This window comes from Oncorhynchus gorbuscha, linkage group LG18 (assembly GCF_021184085.1).
Source record: "Oncorhynchus gorbuscha isolate QuinsamMale2020 ecotype Even-year linkage group LG18, OgorEven_v1.0, whole genome shotgun sequence".
NCBI classification, from domain to species: Eukaryota; Metazoa; Chordata; class Actinopteri; order Salmoniformes; family Salmonidae; genus Oncorhynchus; species Oncorhynchus gorbuscha.
This window is the reverse complement of record NC_060190.1, coordinates 43263518-43283069: the sequence shown is the minus strand read 5'-3', so window position 1 is coordinate 43283069 and position 19552 is coordinate 43263518. Positions and strand designations below refer to the sequence as shown.

The following is a 19552-nucleotide window of genomic DNA, read 5'->3' as shown; positions in this document are numbered from 1 at the left end:
TATCTATCGTTCGTGTCGTTTTGTCTGCGGTGGCAGGGCTGACCTTGGTAAACTTTAATCATGACTCACTGCAAATAGCTTATCCAACATTTTGTATAATTTCAATAGTTATTCCAATGCACATTTAAATTGAACCAACCACACATGTATAAAAAATAAGAATAAAGCACTATGAACCTGGTACGGGCACAGCTTTCAGATAAAAGAGTTTTGATGGAAAATAACATTCCTGTTGAAACAATGAGCAAAGATTAGAGCAGATTAGAGCACATCCCCCTAAGGCTATAGGCATCATGACAGGTAGAAGCATCTCTAGCATTAGAGAATGACCAAGAAATGCTGCAAGTTTACCCATGGCTCTGCAGAGTGGAATCTGATTTTTGTTGTCCTCCATGCTATTTCTCTCTCTCTCTCTCCGAGTGTAGGTACATGTCGTGCCTGTAACACCTGCTCTGTCCACGTTTCTAAGGAGTTCCCATAAATATATGTCTCTTAGCACGTCAGCTTGACTGATCACTCCAGTCCGTAGTGAACACCCAGTCATTACCAGAGCAAATAAGCTCATCCTGAGGGTAGGTGTGGGGTTGGAGACAATGAAGAGATGGAGATGGCAGGCAGGACTCGACATTAACGCATGTCCGCTTACCCGGGGAAAATAAAGAAAATTGTCGGACAAGCAGATTATAGATTTAAGTTGTCCGAATGGACAATCACACAATCAAACAATTCAGCTCAGAACCTGATCAGAAATTGATCCGTTTCCACTGTGCAATGTGTTACGCACGGTCTTCCCAATATCTCATTGTAGGCCTGCATTGACAGGCACAAACCGTCTTTCAATCATGCAGTCGCGAAATGCTTTTTTTTTTTTATCAACGCGAGCCTAGCTCCATGTACACATTTCTGGATATTGATGTCTAATTATTGAGTTATTTGCCCAGTTATAGCGAGTGTGAGTGGGCAGTTGTCAGAGGAGAGAGAGAGACATTGCGCAGCAGGTACAAATAATGATATAGCCTACAACAGATTAACTAGATTGCCAATCCAAAACATAGTGTAGTTTGGCAGGCATCTCGCTAGTTAACTGTTTACCTAATAGCATGTATTAATGCATTGTCAAGTACGATTTTCTAAAATAACTTTCCACTGGCACTCGTGTAAAACTGCAAATAGCTGACACTGAGTTGATTTTTTTGATTTTTTGATTTTACCTTTATTTAACCAGACAAGTCAGTTAAGAACAAATTCTTATTTTCAATGACGGCCTAGGAACAGTGGGTTAACTGCCTGTTCAGGGGCAGAACGACAGATTTGTACCTTGTCAGCTCGGGGTTTGAACTTGCAACCTTCCGGTTACTAGACCAACGCTCTAACCACTAGGCTACACCCTGCCACAGGTGTGCAGTTGATGAAACCGATGCTACATACTCCGGTTGTAAAACCGTATCTCAACCACTCAAAATTGGGTGTTGAGAAATAATTCTAACACAATTGGAAAGCTGAGATTCTCCTCTATTCAATACTAATTGTTTTACATTTGAGTCATTTAGCAGAGTGACTTACAGGATGTTAGGGTGAAGTGCCTTGCTCAAGGGCACAGATCTGTCACATAGTTTTGGGGATTCGAACCAGCGACCTTTCAGTTACTGGCCCAACACCCTGAACCGCTAGGTTACCTGCCATGAAGTGGTTCCTTGAATCATACAACACAATTTACAGTCACCTTTTTGGCCCATGGTGTTACACACCTTTCCTTTTATAGGACAAGTACAAAATTGATCCTACTTGTCCAAAGGACGAGTAGCTAAAAAAAAGTTCATGTCAAGCCACCATCTAACCTACCATTGCAGGCTGCCACAGCAGAAATGTTACGTGGGAGACGGTTTCATCATCTGAGCAAAACATAACCATGCAGCCCTGTGTCGACACCTTCATTCCTCGGGTAACTCAACACCTCTTAATACAATAATTGTTTTAAACGCTCTAGGCAGGTTTTAGCCTTAACCCCAGTACTTTGCCACGCTGGAGCCAACACGTACACACATATGCAATACACATTACACATAGGCTTGATGCAGAATAGGCAGACATCCAGCCAAAGACCCACAGTCACACGGGCAAGCACTGCAAACAGTCACAGAGTTCCAACCCTAGCATGAATATGGCTAGAGTATTTCCAGAAAAATCAAATCATGGTCTCCACTATACTTCACAAGGTGTGAGGATCCTGCTTTAAGATCAGATGCCAGGATCCATTTTTAGAGCGATTCCACACCAGGCCTTAAATATGTTTGGTATCACAGATTGTTCTGTCAGTTATCATATAGAAACTTCATTGGAAGGAAGGACGTTTGACATGCTTTTAACATTTGTATCACCCATTTCTTTTTTTAACATGATGAAAATTGTATTTTTAGGCTCTTTTATACCTATACAGTGGGGCCAGAAATGATTGACATCCTTATTAATAAAGATTAGCAAAAATGACTGTATAAAATAAATGAATCCATATAGTGAGTTATTATGGACGTAACGATTCAAATGCTTGAGATATAAGTTCATCGGACCACAGGGCCCGATCCAACTTTAGAACGAATCGTTTAGGAAATTGATTCAAACGTTACGAATCGCCTGTTAAACGTTTTATTGTTGCTCAAATTACTTTCTTCCTACATTCCGAAAATACCTCTCATCTTTTGTGACAACTCACCTTCAGTGTCAAACTAAGCATGTAATTGTGTTTGTCATTGATCTAATTTTGAATGCCGAACAGTGGCGTGTATTTATGGTTACCAAGGGAAGCCAACCCCCCCCCCCCCCCAAAAAATACATACAAATAAAACAATGCATAAAATAATGCATCTTTTGTCTCTCTGTTTCATAATTATCCTTCAATTCGCAAGTGGCTGAATGTAGCGTCCGAGTGAGCGCAACAGAGCCCCCTGTCTCAGTATGTGTAGCCCATGTATCTGATGCTGTCTGGACAAAAAGAGACATTGTTGCCACCCGAAGCATTGAATTCAATAGCCAAAAAGTCTGGCCAAAAATAGTTTTTGTTGTTGCTCAAATTTCTTTCTACCTTACGAAAAAATACCTCATATTTTGTGACAACTACGTCCTCTCCTTCATTGTCAAACTAAGCATGTAATTGTGTTGACAGTCATTGATCTAATGTTGCATGCCGAACAGTGCCGTGTACTTATGAATGCCAAGGGAAGCCAGGCTTCCCCAAAAATATTGTTGCCGCCCGAAAACATTGAATTCGCAAGTGTTATGATGATGCTTTGCAAATGAGCAAGCAAGATAGCTACTTGAGCTACTAAAGTACGCAACAGCTGACTGCCTCCTGGAAGTTCTGTTTACAAAACGATTACAAGCATACCCATAACATGATGCAGCCTCCACTATGCTTGAAAATATGGAGCATGGTACTGAGTAATGTGTTGTATTGGATTTGCCATAACGTAACACTTTGTATTCAGGACAAAAAATGTATTGACTACTTTTTATTTTTTTTACCCATTTACCAAGGAAACAAAACACAAAGCGGATTTGACTTCTTTAGGAAAACGGCCCTAATGTTGGAAACAAACATCATTATGATGGCATGTCATTCAGAGTCACATTTATTTACTTTCCAAGCTATAGCACACAATATTTGACATACAGCAGGTCTGCTTGATCTGCTTCATGTTTTCATTTTTACCATGGAAAAAAATATTGCAATACTGGTATTGTCACAGCCCTAGTGATGCAGTATTGGGGCGTATTTGGGGATGTGGGTTATAATTAAAAGTGAAAGAGGTATGTAGGTTTGCCTTGCCTGTCCCAGGGCCTTTCAGCTGCACGCCCTAACCCTGCACAACCACCCCTACCCATGCTAAAGCAGGTATGGTGTGTCTCCCTACTGAGTCAGACACCAACCCTACAGCCTGCCTCACGACGGATACTGCCAGACAGACAACCCCCATCATAAATCTCCATCAGAACAAAAGACAAAGAGACCTAAAGAGGGTGAGAGATCAAGACAGGAAAGGGAGAGCAGAGAGAGAGAGATCAAGACAGGAAAGGGAGAGCAGAGAGAGAGAGAGATCAAGACAGGAAAGGGAGAGCAGACAGAGACAGAGACAGACAGACAGAGACAGACAGACAGAAAAAGGGGAGAAACAGGGCTGCCGAGAGAAGTAGCCTGTTGAGTGTGTATGAGATATGAAAAATTACCACGAAGCGAAAATCACACCCCCATGGCATCCCTTCTTTCTTATACCAACAGTATCCAAAAACAACAGAAATTCACACCATTAAACATTACAGTATTTCTGACACAGTCTTACTCACTCAAGTACTGTACAGTTAATATACAGTAGGCTGGCTACATGCTCCAACTTATACAGGTGTCTGTCCCTACTATGTGACTCCTGCCATGTCCGTCTCTTAGCTAGGACTGGCACAATTACGTATTACCATGTTACCTAAGGTTATGGATGAAGCCAGCCATGAAAATAAAATAACCATTAAAAAATGTAAATAACCATATATACAGTGCATTTGGAAAGTATTCAGACCTCTTGACTTTTAGTTACGTTACAGCCTTATTCTAAAATGGATTAAATTAAATAAAACATCCTCATCATCAAACAAAGCGAAAACAGGTTTTTAGAAATGTTTACAAAAGTGTATGTTTACACCATCCCTACGGTGAAGCCTGGTTGTGGTATCATCATGCTGTGGGGGTATTTTTTAGCAGCAGGGACTGGGAGACTAGTCAGGATTGAGGCAAAGTTGAATGGAGCAAAGTACTGAGAGATCCTTGATGAAAACCTACTCCAGAGTGCTCAGGTCCTCAGACTTCCTCAGATAATTTGCAAATAAATTCATTAAAAATCCTACAATGTGATTTTCTGGATTTTTTTTCTCATTTTGTCTGTCATAGTTGAAGTGTACCTATGATGAAAATGACAGGCCTCATCTTTTTAAGTGGGAGAACTTGCACAATTGGTGGCTGACTAAATACTTTTTTGCCCCACTGTACATATGAGATGAGTAATGTAGGGTATGTAAACATTATATTAACTGGCATTGTCTAAAGTGGCTAGTGATACATTTTTACATCAATTGTTACATTATTAAAGTGGCTGGAGTTGAGTCAGTATGTTGGCAGCAACCACTCAATGTTAGTGGTGGCTGTTTAACAGTCTGATGGCCTTGAGATAGATGTTTTTCATCTCTCTGTCCCTGCTTCGATGCACCTGTACTGACCTCGCCTTCTGGATGATAGCGGGGTGAACAGGCAGTATTTTTGCTATTCAAACGGTTATTACGATGACCGAGGTCATTTGGCTGGCCAATTACCGCCATCCAAAATGACATGACCGTCGCAGCCTTACTCATAGCCTGCATTTCCCACCTCATTATTTTCCTCACTCTGTAGTAAAACGTAGCGAAAAAAACAACAGCAAACCCCTATTGTTCGTCAACAGGTAATCCTCAGATCTTTTTTCTGAGTAGTTTGTCTATTAATAGACTGTGTTGAATGAGGGCAGCTTTTCCAGCCCTGCGTTCTACCAACACACTGAATCTGCAGTGAATGGCCCACCTGTACTGTTACTGTATCCCTGCATGCTCTGTTGCATTGGTGTCAGATTTACTGATTCCCGGAACCCCGTCCAACATGGCAGAAAAAGAGTAAGGTAGAGAGAGAATGAGAGAGGAAAGGATAGGGAAGGCCAATTCAGAGAACTGATATACGTTTCACCAAATTAGAATGACTCCCCTTGAACTAGTGTGCTAAAGAAATCAGTCTTGTTTAACCCATTACAATCTAAGCCCTGGCTAAGCCAGGTGGTTCCACTAAGCTATATGGAATTGTTTTAAGGAGGTCATCACAAGGATAACTGCTATTTAATTGGGAATTTTAAGACCACTTGAAGTATCAAAACAACTTTTTTGAAATGTATTATTTGATGAAAATGTGTATTTGGCCTTACTGCTATTAGCTCATACAAATGCATTGAATAACATATTCACTACATGGAACAACAGATAGTCCCCCCCAAAAAATGTAAAGGAAGTGTCTAAACTATCTCCTTATATACAGTTGAAGTTGGAAGTTTACATACATCTCAGTTTTTCACGATTCCTGACATTTAATCCTAGTAAAAATTTCCTTTCTTAGGTCAGTTAGGATCACCACTTTATTTTAAGAATGTGAAATGTCAAAATAATAGTAGCGAGAATGATTTATTTCAGCTTTCATTTCCTTCATCACGTTCCCAGTGGGTCAGAAGTTTACATAAACTCAATTAGTATTTGGTAGCATTGCCTTTAAATTGTTTAATTTGGGTCAAACGTTTTGGATAGCCTTCCACAACCTTCCCACAATACGTTGGGTGAATTTTGGCCAATTCCTCCTGCCCACTAATTTTCTATAGAATTGAGGTCAGGGCTGTGTGATAGACACTCCAATACCTTGACTTTGTTGTCCTCAAGCCATTTTGCCACAATTTTGGAAGTATGCTTGGGGTCATTGTCCATTTGAAAGACCCATTTGTGACCAAGCTTTAACTTCCTGACTGATGTCTTGAGATGTTGCTTCAATATATCCACGTAATTTTCCCTCCTCATGATGCCATTTTTCTTGTGAAGTGCACCAGTCCCTCCTGCAGCAAAGCACCTATAACATGATGCTGCCACCCCTGTGCTTCACGGTTGGGATGGTGTTCTTCGGCTTGCAAGCCTCCCCTTTTTCCTCCAAACATAACAATGGTCATTATGGCCAAACAGTTCTATTTTCGTTTCATCAGACCATAAGACATTTGTCCAAAAAGTACGATCTTTGTCCCCATGTGCAGATGCAAACCGTAGTCTGGCTTTTTTATGGTGGTTTTAGAGCAGTGGCTTCTTCCTTGCTGAGCGGCCATTCAGGTTATGTCGATATAGGACTTGTTTTATTGTGGATATAGATACTTTTGTACCTGTTTCCTCCAGCATCTTCACAAGGTCCTTTGCTGTTGTTCTGGGATTGATTTGCACTTTTCGCACCAAAGTACATTCATCTCTAGGAGACAGAACGCATCTCCTTCCTGAGCGGAATGACGGCTGCGTGGTCCCATGGTGTTTATACTTGCGTACTATTGTTTGTACAGATGAACGTGGTACCTTTGGAAATTGCTCCCAAGGATGAACCAGACTTGTGGAGGTCTACAAAAAAATGTCTGAGGTCTTGGCTGATTTCTTTTGATTTTCCATGATGTCAAGCAAAGAGGCACTGAGTTTGAAGGTAGGCCTTGAAATACATCCACAGGTACACCTCCAATTGACTCAAATGATGTCAATTAGCCCATCAGAAGCTTCTAAACCATGACATCATTTTCTGAAATGTTCCAAACTGTTTAAACTTCTGACTAACTGGAATTGTGATAAGAGTGAATTATAAGTTAAATAATATGTCTGGAAACCATTGTGGGAAAAAATCCTTGTGTCATGCACAAAGTAGATGTCCTAACCGACTTGCCAAAACTATAGTTGTTTACAAGAAATTTGTGGAGCGGTTGAAAAACGAGTTTTAAGGACTCCAACCTAAGTGTATGTAAACTTCCGACTTCAACTGTACTTCCATTCATTCTTTCAACTGGTACCGGGGACCTTCAGACGAGTCTTGTGAGACCTGTGGGCGCACTAGAGCAAAACAACTGACATGTACGTGTTCGTGAGAATCTCGATTTTCGGGATGTCTCATAGTTTGACACCGCGCTCTGTCCTATTTCACCGCAAATGCGGAAGAGCGACATCAGCAGATACAGTGAATTGTGACGCATCCAATGCAGAAGATATCTCTATTTTGTTAATATGCTAATTAGATTTCCACTGACTTGTTTTACATTCTTATTCTGGTCATAGAGCTTCAAATTCATTTTCTGACATTTTCAAAACTCAAAATGTGGAGTCCATGCTGATTTTGGAGTGAACTATCCCTTTACGTGAGTTAAGGGAAAATACCTATTGCCAGCCACTCCACTTCCTCTCAAAAAGCAAAGTAGCCATCCCAATGATATGACGAAGACATCCTAATGATATGAGAAAATGTTGTGTTTTTCCAGTGAAATCTTTAACAGTCTGTCAACCTAACCACAAAACTTCCAGCCCTGCTGTTACCATGCAACCAAAGTGAACACTAAACAACCACACTAAACACCATTAATCACTTATTAGTGTCAACGATAAGAAAACAATGATGAAACAATGTGAACAATTAGGTGACACCTTGACAACCCATGACGTTTCTCTTGGTTCTGAAGGACATGGAAAAGGGTTCAGTCGACAGAGGAATACTCCTTGCTCTCATGTCAAAGTTCCTTCTGAAGCAGCAAGCATTCCAGGCCTCCCACATCAGTTTCCCTATTTAAACAGACTGTGGTAATCTACAGGTGTGTTAACATAATCCCAGGTGTAGCTACAGTATGAAGGCTGCTTTCACAGAACCAGAGGGGCCAGACAGATGAGAAGCTGCAGCCTCCAGCAAGCATGCCATTGCCAACACCACCAGGCAGGTCTCCACTCAGCAGTTACCAACACACACATAAACACTCAAACACACAGAGACACACAGACTGAAACAGAGACAGATACAAACACATAAGGAAAATCTTCCGATATCAACAATGGCATACTACTTGAATAAAGCAATGAACTGGGCATGCTTTCTAAGTAGTGTTGTAAGTTCAACTTCTGTACTTTTTAGATACTGAAAAAAACGGTTCAGTGCTATAATTAAAAAAAAAACTTTGGTACTTCTATCATACAGTATGTGTCTCAGATCTTTACTGATTGAGAGGATCGAGTCTGTCTGCCAGAGCAGCTGATGTCCCCTTATAGCACGAGAGCACAGAGCATGTTCCACTTACTCATTGTTAGCTCTAGCCTAGAGGTCTTCACAGGTTCAAAAAGTTGGACCCGTTCCGAAATGGACCTGGGTCTTTCCCACCCGGACCCAATACGCATAAATACAATTTTAAAATCTAATCTCCGATGTGGAGGCGATTAAAATAATTGAGAAAATAAGTGATGCTAGTGAAAATATGGTAGTGGATACGTCACAGCCTGTAGTAAATGTTTGCTGCCAGACAAAAGATACCCTGTGTGTTAAAAATATGGATTTTGTTGTGTTCATTGTCACAGTTATAAACTGTACGGCACACTCCAAGGTTCCTGATTGTTTTTGTCGTTTTCCTTCCCATTAACATATATACCATATACCGAGGTATTTGAAAACAGCCACAAAATGTTTTTTCAACGTCGTCAAAACTATCCCCCCCCCAAGTTTTTCCAATACATTTGAATATTGATTGCAAATGTTTTAGTTATTACCTGCAGTCAATTCGTGTAATACCTTATTAGCAGATTGTGTTTTTCATTTCACCTGTCACATCATTGACGCCAGTCACGTGTTTTTGCTCGTAAATAGCACAACCGGAGCTGGTGAGTCCATAGCGTTCTACATCTATCGGTCTCTATCGAGTCTCTGTTGTGTGGCGCAAATGAGGTGATGAAGTTACACTTATATACAATTCACTACTAAATGTTTGCCATCAGTTATCTTATAATGGCTTTCCGCCAGAAGTGTCAAAGTTCTGGATGAGTTATTTTCCCCCTGCGCTTTCTACTAACGTTTGTTTTCTCGGTTCGTTTCCCATGTACACATGCTGCTCTTCCTTCAGAAAAGCATGCATGACAACTTTGTTCATTTGCACAATTTCTCTCGTTCACTTTCACTTATAAATATCCACACTCACAGAAAATGACATTCGGTAGCTACTAGCTATGCTTCTAAAACTTTATGAGCTGGATTTTCCTGTTTTTGCAATTCATTTATGTTAGCTAAATGCTAATGAGCAAAAATTAACAGCGTCTATGTGATTCACTATTAGTTTGTGCAAATTCTATAATGTCGGTAAAACTGTAAATCCCATATGGCAATATGAAAATCTGGATACCGCCCAAGCCTAATACCCATAACATGATGCAGCCACCACTATGCTTGAAAATATGGAGAGTGGTACTCAGCAATATGTTGTATTGGATTTGCCCCAAACATAACACTTTGTATTCAGGACATCAAGTTAATTGCTTTGACACATTTTTTTGCAATATTACTTTAATGCCTTTTTGCTAACAGGTTGCGTGTTTTGGAATATTTATATTCTGTACAGGCGTACTTCTTTTCACTCAGTCAATTAAGTTAGTATTGGGGAGTAACTACAATGTTGTTGATCCATCCTCAGTTTTCTCCTATCACCGCCATTAAACTCTGTTTTAAAGTCACCATTGGTCGTCATGGTGAAATACCTGAGTGGTTTCCTTCCTCTCGGCAACTAAGTTAGGAAGGACGCCTGTATCTTTGTTGTAACTGGGTGTATTTATACACCCAAGGCTTAATTAATAACTTTACCATGCTCAAATGTCTGCTTTTTAAAAATCCATCTACCATTAGGTGCCCTTCTTTGCGAGGCATTGGAAAACATCCCTGGTCTTTGTGATTGAATCTGTGTTTGAAATTCACTGCTTGACTAAGGGACCTTACAAATAATCGTGTGGGGTACAGAGATGAGGTAGTTATTCAAAAATCATGTTAAACACTATAATTGCACATAACTTATGTGACTTGTTAAGCACATTTTTACTCCTGAATTTATTAGGCTTGCCATAACAAAGGGATTAAATACTTATTGACCCAAGACTTTTCAGCTTTTATCAATTTGAAAAAATGTTGAAAAACATATTTCCACTTTGACATAATGGGGTATTGTGTATAGGCCAGTGATACAACAAATCTCAACTTAATCCATTTTAAATTCAGGCTGTAACATACCAAAATGTGACTCGTTTCAGGACAAGGCGTATGTTGCACGTCACTACTTCACAGGAGAGGCATTTGAACGTAAACACAAATGCCTTCTGGAACATGTGAACTTTCATGTACCTTAATGACACACTTGTATGCCATCTGTAAATATGACAAAAATTGTTAAATTATTTGGTTAGCCATGGAAAAAGACGGACTTCCCGCTAGCCGTGATTGGCTGAGATAATGGATGGGCTGGACATGCAGTATGTTTCTGTATATAACATGAGCTGCTCAGTATGTGTAGGTAATACTTTCTACCGCATCTTTTTTGAAAGATATCATGAAGAACTCCAAAAGTGTTGCTAATGCTCTCCACTTTCTGGAGGACGATCGTGCCATGCTGACTCTCTTCGACTCCAAAAATGAATCAGACAATGGGGAAATTCCTGATTTAGGTCAAAACATGTTCATTGAACCAGACATTGTAGAGTCTTCAGAAATAGCGATCAACAGTGTTGTTGTCACGGAAGAAGTTGACCATGCTTTGAAATCAGTGGAATGCCCGATGAAAGCAGAGTATGAAAGTGAAGGAGGGATACAATTCTGGCATTTGATGGCAAATACGCATAGGGAGTCAAAGAGAACACATTTTGTATAAAACTGTTGTATAAAACACATATCTACGGATTACATCTTCAAACTAAGGGCAACCTTGGCATCCGTGACAGAGAGGGAGAAGCGTCCATCCATGTATACAGGTAAGAGAGTCTAGCTAGCTACATTTTCAGATATTAAACATTTTGAATTCTGTCAGAATGTTGTTTTCATTGTAAGTTAAAGCGTACTGTTAGCTAGCTAGCTAACGTTAACTGGCTGGGTCGCTAGTTAAATTTCTGTGTATGAAAAATGTAGTAATATTATTTGTATCTCAGAAATTATTGCTAGTTAATGCCTAATGTTAGCTAGCTAACATTGAACCTAGTTGGTTAGCTTTAGCTACCTACAGATTCATGCATGATGGCCAGCTATGACAGTCAGTTTGTATTGCTAGTAGTATGGGTTGGGATTATTGCCACATTCAAAACAACTGGGAACTGACTTCCAACTTCAGTGCTTTTAAGATAACTGGAAACTCGAGAAAAAAAACTAGCTCCAACTGAAAAATAGTTTTGAACAGTCAAACAACTCAGAATTCCAATTTGGAAGCCCCGACTTTCTGACCCGAAGTCCACTGATTTCATGATTCGACCTTGTATTTTTCCAAGTTCCCAGTTGTCTTGAAAGCACCATTAGGTTAATTGTTTAGCTAGCTAGCTAGCTACAGGTCTAAACAAAATACTATTTGACAGATGATTACAAAACCCACCAAGCCGGGTGTGATTACAGTCATCAATGTGTATTTCATGAACATGTGTACATGGTGACCCATCCACAATAATGACCCATCCACTTAGTTAGATGTGGCTGGGAGGTGGTTATAGCATTTCTTTCACATGACCCATCAATTTAGACAGCTAATATTTATAAAATATTTATCTGGACACTTTCTATTTGTGATATTGCTACTATGCAAGTAACCATTTCACTGTACCATTTACATATTCTGTATCCTGCATCTGACAAATACACTTGGATTTTATTTCATATAGTGTGTGTTTACCAGAGACGGTAATGTGAAGAACAACATGACCTGCACCAAAGTCAGATTAGGATATAGGCCAAAGACTAGATAAAATGTATTTTTGCTTCTACTTTCACCACTTTTAGTCTTGACATCTTTGGTTGTTTACTACACTACCTTACTCCATTTAGCGCATGGCCTCACATGTGAATCGTTAAAAAGATGGGTGGGGCTTAAGACGGTGTGAACGATGCTGAATGGGTGTAGAAGAGCTCTCCAGTAGGTGTACCAAAACATTCAAGGGCCATTTTCTCAAAAGTGGGGTTACAAGTTTAGCAACTTTCAAAGCAGAATTACTTTCCCGTTGTTCCTCAACTGCCGTGTATGATATACCATGTTCTAGCTCTGAGTCTCTACTTTTATCCAATGTCAAAAACACCATTGAAAACGTTGCTACATAGGACCGAATCGAGATGGTCGTTCACAGATGTGGAAAAAGAGGTGTGAATACTTTCTGAAGGCACTGTAGTTAGATTCCTAAAAGCAAAGTCAAATGGATTGCATGATTGTATAATTGATTCATTAATGCATACATGGCTGTCTCTGAAAAATGGACATCAAACATTTAAAATGTCATGATATTTAACTCAAAAGATCCGTCTGGATCAAGTGCCATTTTGAAGTGATATCGGGTACCGTGGTGGTAGCGAGTATCATGATACTAAACCTTGTTACCAGTAAATATTCTGGTACCGTGACAACACTAATTCTAAGTGGTCCTTACCGTCCCGGTGACCCTGACGTCATGGAGACGCCCCCACTCGTCCTCGTGGCTGTCAACCATCATTAGTCCGTCCTCCTCCATCCCCCACTCAGCCTGCAGATCCAGCTGCACCTCCTCCCCCAAGGAGTGCATCCCCACGGCCGGGTAGAGTGCCTCTGGAGACCCTGGGACCACGACCGTGCCCACCTGGACGCAAACACAATGTTACTATGTCCGATGGGTGACAGATAGATGGAGTCTGGACCAGTCCAGGACCATTGAGTACTAGACCCAGTCTAAGACCAAAGCCTTGATCCTGACTGCACACGTGGTCTCACAAGTAAGACTACGAAATTAAGACTCAATCTCTGTGGCCCAATCTGCATTCATGGCATATGGAGGCATTACATATCATAGAGAATATAAATACCAGACGAAAGTAGGGTAATCTTTCTCCAATTACAGCATTATCTTGATTGTATGTTGTAGGCCTACAGGTGTGTGGAAGAGAATAACACTAAGAGCTTAGCTTACTTCTTTTCCGTTCTTGGTGAAGAGGACTGTTGTTCGTCCATCCTCCAACGACTCTAGGTAGATCCCACAGCCGATACGATCGCCACGGTTACATTTGGGCCCAAATTGCTGTCCAACAGTGTTCCCATTGTACAGCCTGTTGAATGGCAGAGAGGTGAGATGTGAGCGTGCTGGCTGAGCAACAGCTGGCAGACTACTAAAGGAAACACCAACACAAAGTGTCTAGGGGGTTGGCCCACCACGGGCCGTCAGAACAGCTTCAATGTGCCTTGGCATGAATTCTACAAGTATCTGATGCTCTACTGGAGGGACTTGACACCATTCTTCCACAAGAAATTCCATAATTTTGTGTTTTGTTGATGGCAGTGGAAAATGTTGTCTCAGGCGCCATTCCAGAATCTCCCATAAGTGTTCAATTGGGTTGAGATCTGGTGACTGAGACGGAAACACACACACACTTTAAACTTCCTATGCTCCTTTGAACCCATCTGTCAATGTCACTGAAATCTCTTCTTCCAGCCATGGTAGCCAAAATAATTGGCAACTGGCATTTTATACATGACCCTAAGCACGATGGGATGTTTTATTGCTTAATTAACTCAGGAACCATACCTGTGTGGATGCACCTGCTTTCAATATACTTTGTCTCCATGATTTGTTTCCTTCCTTTATTTTGGCAGTTACCTGTAGGTCTCACATACTTCAATTTTCACAACAGTAGACAAAGTAGTAGAACTGAGACGATAAACCAAAAATGATCGACACCGACCACACCAATCACTTATCGCAGGCATTTTGCTGATATTGTCATCACCATAAGTAGCCTACACTAGAGAAATGTGAAGTTTGAAATGAAATATGTTAGCTAAATGTGTGATTGTTAATGGGACAATTGATAGTTATAACCATAATTAATAGTATTAGTAGTTTAAAAGGATTTTTAAAAAGTGGTGCACATTAATGTTACAAACGTATTGTTCTATTTATCGTTATCGCATCAATTCATGCAATTTATCGCGATATGGATTTTTGTCTGTATTGCCGCCCAGCTCTACCAAGCAGTGTTTCTCAACTTAGGTTGAATGTTCGTAAAGTGGTGCTGTGGCCCGTTCAAAATAAATCTGTTGAGGAACATTAGGCCTATTTCTCTATTCCCTTCTAGAACATACCATTGAAATGATCTCTATGCATTCTAAAGCAAACTGATGCTAGAATGTTAAGGTAGGGCTTCATTCAAAACTTTACAAATTAAGAGATTTTAGAGTATGTACGGGATACACATGGTATACACCGGCCAATGAATTCCTTACTTGTAGGTTCCTTCTCGACAATGCAATAACAATAAGAAACAAGGCAAAAGTAAACATTTTGTCCCCAATTAGTTATGCAGAACCCCCACTTGGGCCAATTGAGATATCGCATGTAACTAACACATTTCAGTTAATTACTATAGCTCCCGGCTTGGACCAATCAGTAAAAACTTGCAAGACGCATCATTCCCCCAAGGTTTCATCTAACTCGGCCCGTCAAACTCGACCCAGTGCTGTCTGAAATATCGAGTGTGACTAACGGACAAATGAACGGACAGACGAAGACAGATCCACAGTCCCTTCCCCGGTTTCATAATGGGGGACAATAATACAAGATAGGAATACAAACAAAGTAAATGGCTCAGTAGAATAGAATAAACATGTTAGTATAATACAGGACGGTACAATTTATAGCCCAATATTTACACGTGTTTTGGGGAAGGGGGTTTTGGGAAAGGTGTTTAAATTGTGCCGTATTTACCAATCATAATAAGAGTCTGGTAGCTGCAGTAGTGATGCGTGTGTAGCTTGAATGTGTGTGTGTGTGTGTGTGTGTGGGGGGGGGTGAGTGCATGTTTGCTAAGGGGCGGAGAAGCAGAGCAGGTGGTCAGTCCAGATCAAGTGTTCAGCAGTCTGATGGCTTGTAGATAAAAACTGTCTCTGAGCCTGTTGATATCAGACCTCATGCTCTGATACCATCTGCCCAACGGTAAGGGAGAAAACAGCTCATGGCGGGGGGGTGTGGGGTCCTTGATGATGCTGCGGGCCTTCCCCAGGCACCGTTTCGGGTAGATGTCCTAGATTATTTATTTATTTAACTAGGCAAGTCAGTTAAGAACAAATTCTTATTTAGAATGACGACCTACCCCAGCCAAATCCGGACGACGCAGGGCCAATTGTACGCAGCCCTATGGGACTCCCAATCACGGTCGGATGTGATGCAGCCTGGATTCGAACCAGGTACTGCAGTGACGCCTCTTGCACTGAGATGCAGTGTCTTAGACCACTGCGCCACTTGGGAGCCCGGGAGCATGGTGGGTGGGAGCAGGGCCCCAGTGATGTACTGTGCCGTCTTCACCACCCGCAAGAGGGTCTTGCAGTCGTGGACAATGCAATTCCCATATCAGGCCGTGATGCAACCAGTCAGGACGCTCTCTATGCTGCAGAGTTAGTATTTGGAGAGGATCCAGGGTGACAATCCAAATTTCTTCAGCCGCCGTAGGAAGTAGAGACGCTGTTGTACCCTCTTGACAAGACTGGTGGTGTTGTTGTTGTGGACGCCGAGGAACTTAACTGTTAACTCTCTCTACTACAGTCCCGTTGATGTGGATGGAGCATGTTCCCTCTTCTGCTTCCTGAAGTCAACAATCAGCTCCTTTGTTTTTGATGCCATTGGAGGAGAGGTACCACAATGCCAGTTCACTTACCTCCTCCCTATAGGCTTACTCATCATTGTTGGTTATCAGGCCTACAACAGTTGTGTTGTCAGCAAACTTGATGATGGAGTTGGTGTCGTGCAAAGCCACGCAGTCGTGGGTGAACAGATATATTAGAATTAGAATTCCCAAAACCAGGTCTCAAGCATGGATTACACTTGAGGCCCATGTGATTTCCACAGAGTTGGGTATGGCTGCCTTTTCCTGTTACGCTCCTTGCCTATGGAATAGCCTGCAGACTAAACTTAAACATGAGACTCTTGTCCCCCTTGCTCATTTTTAATATTTATTGGAGCATTTATTTTTGTATTGCTTGTAACTGTTTCGGGTAATGCAAGTTCTTGTGCTGTTAGTAGAATAACCTGTGTGTAAATGAAAACTGTTGCTGTATTTTTTATTATCTGTGATCGTTTTGTTTGTCTTGTTTAGTTTTTTAAATCATTGTACCTAAACTGTATGTGTAAACATGTATACGCAGGGCCCAGCTGTAAAAGAGACATTGGTCTCAGTCTGTGTTCCTTGTTGAAATAAAGGTATAATAATAATAATAATAATAATAGAAGAGGCCTGAGGACACACCCCTGGGGGGCCCCTCTGTTAAAAGTCAGTGTGGAGGAGGTGTTGTTGCCAATCCTCCCAGCCTTTGGTCTGCCTGTGAGGAGGTCCAGGATCCAGTTGCAGAGGGTGGTATCCAGCACACACTCTGAGGATGCGGCCAGGGATGCCATCTGGGCCGGCAGCTTTGTGATTATTAACTCTTTTGGGAGTTTTCCTCACGTCAGCCTCAGAGCAAAAGCACTTGGTCATCCGGAGCAGCGAGTCTTCCGAATCGAGGGTAGAATATGTTAAGCTCGTCTGGTAGGGAGGCTTCGATGGGCACCACACAGCTGTATTTGCCTTTGTAGTCTGTGATAGTCTCTTGTTCTTGCCACATGCATCGCAAGTCTGATTTGTCGAACATCAATTCAAGTTAAATTCAATTAACTTACTTGCCATCATCAGCGTGGTAGGCCACTGAGTGCGGGAGCCAGCCAGGCTGATGGTCCAGCTTGTAGTATTGAGGCACCAGGCCAACAGCAATCATCCCCCTCACCCCTGTGTCAACGATGGTCACCTGAAAACATCACAGACCACTTCACTTAAAAACCATAGCATGAGCAAGAGGTCCTAACATGCTCAAAGTTCATATTTCCCTGTGGGGGTGGCAGTCAGACAGCTGTCCACGAGCACCTGCAACTACACACTTTCCTACTGACAGCAATTAATTATGACATCATACCTGAGGGCCGCTTAAGTAGAAGGAGTGCAATCAGAACACTGAAAGATCGAGAGCGCTGAAAAGGGGAAACCATTAAGTCCTTCCCCATGACCTCACTAGCATGGCCCCTGGAATACACAGCAGTCTGTTTCTCTGTATCACATTCTTAATCCCTTTCAGAGCTCCTTAATCCTCAGTCAGACTGGTATGGGCTGCGTCACAAATGGCACCTATGGGCCCTAGTCAAAAGTAGTGCACTCTAAAAGGAATAGGGTGCCATTTGGGACATAAAGACACTTGAACTGAGATGGACACAGGTCTGCTGATGATGGGTTGGGAAAGCAACCCCTGCCCACTGCTAAATGGTCTAAGCCTGAAAAACCAAACATGTTCATATAAGAACCATGTAACTTGCAGTTACATGATTGATTAATAAAATCTGTGTTTTGGCAATGATCATCCTGAAAACCGGAATATTTCAGTGCATGTGTCAAAAAGTAGATAAGACAATAAGAAAAATAATTACATGGCTTCAGTCTTCTGTTTCCATAAACAAGGTTGTGTTTAATTCACTCTAAGGTGTGTCCGTTAATGAAAAGCGGGATATGATTTCCCTTCCATGAAAGTTAAAGCAGGCGCGGGCGTTCAGTCAGACACTCATTATGTCTGCCCAGTCAATCCTCCAACGCCATAGTGTGCATCCTAAATGGCACGCTATTCCCCTATATAGTGGACTACTATGGGCACTGGTCAAAAGTAGTGCATTATAAAGGGAATAGTGTGCCATTTGAGACTCACATATGGACACCAGCAGGACTCCTTCAGGAATCACTCTACTTACCCACTCACTGTCCTGGCATACAGTAGGCTCAGGAAGCCAACATTAAACACCAGAACCAGACCTCTCCCTATCCCAGAATGTACAGCCAAGTCCTCCTTTCCTGAGCTTTACCAAAACCCAGGATGCTTTTTTACGAGTCTGCTGTCTTTATGATTTAGTCTGGAGGGACTCCTATTAAAAAAATGTACTGGTGAATAACTGGGGAGTTATGTTACACACTGCATACTTTTACACTGGAAAAACGACCATGTTTGATCCATTTGTCAGATCATTTGTTTAAAAAAAAAAGAAGGGTCCAAAAATAACAGTTTGGGTTGGTCTGAAAACTATTTTTACTTAAATGTGTCAGCTAAATTTAGCAGCTGTGCAGTTCTCTGAGGGCAGACAGCAGTTAATCTACAGGGTGTGACTGGCGATGGGCTCAGAATTACGATGCTCTTGACTTGAACTGGTCCTTCTGTAGCTCAGTTGGTAGAGTTGGCGCTTGTAACGCCAGGGTAGTGGGTTCGATTCCCGGGACCACCCATACGTAGAATGTATGCACACATGACTGTAAGTCGCTTTGGATAAAAGCGTCTGCTAAATGGTATATATATATATATAAAAGACTCGCCTGTACGACAGTAGGCAACAGTGTGGGAACAACCGGGTATAACAGTGTGGGAACACAATAGAGGCAAGAGACATCTTGACTTGACAACTTGTGTGATATGTCTGTCAAATTTGATTAATAGCTTGGTAATGTTAAATAAATGGACGAAGATTAACTACAAGACCACCAATGCCTGAGTCAGGGATACCTAACTAAATCTGTATTGGAGCTTACCTCAAAGTAGCAGTTTCCTTTGGATAACGGCCTTGGAGCCACGTAGCAGCCAACCTCATCCGAGTTCCCTTGGTAACTGTAAAAGAATTTCAGAAATTACTTTATATTAATCGTATCGTA

The 19552-nt window shown here is 41.4% G+C and overlaps 1 protein-coding gene across 2 annotated transcripts in view; it reads right to left on the bottom strand.

Annotated features, from left to right (window-relative positions):
* The window catches only part of LOC124003905 (SPRY domain-containing protein 3-like), a 44649-nt gene that overhangs the window by 20656 nt on the left and 4441 nt on the right, over positions 1-19552 (bottom strand). For both annotated transcript variants that reach the window (XM_046312548.1, XM_046312549.1), the window contains exons 3-6: positions 19433-19508; positions 17497-17621; positions 13762-13897; positions 13249-13434 (exon numbers count right to left, since the gene is read on the bottom strand). In XM_046312548.1, coding sequence (XP_046168504.1) covers positions 13249-13434; positions 13762-13897; positions 17497-17621; positions 19433-19508 — 523 coding nt within the window. The remainder of the gene's footprint in view (positions 1-13248; positions 13435-13761; positions 13898-17496; positions 17622-19432; positions 19509-19552) is intronic.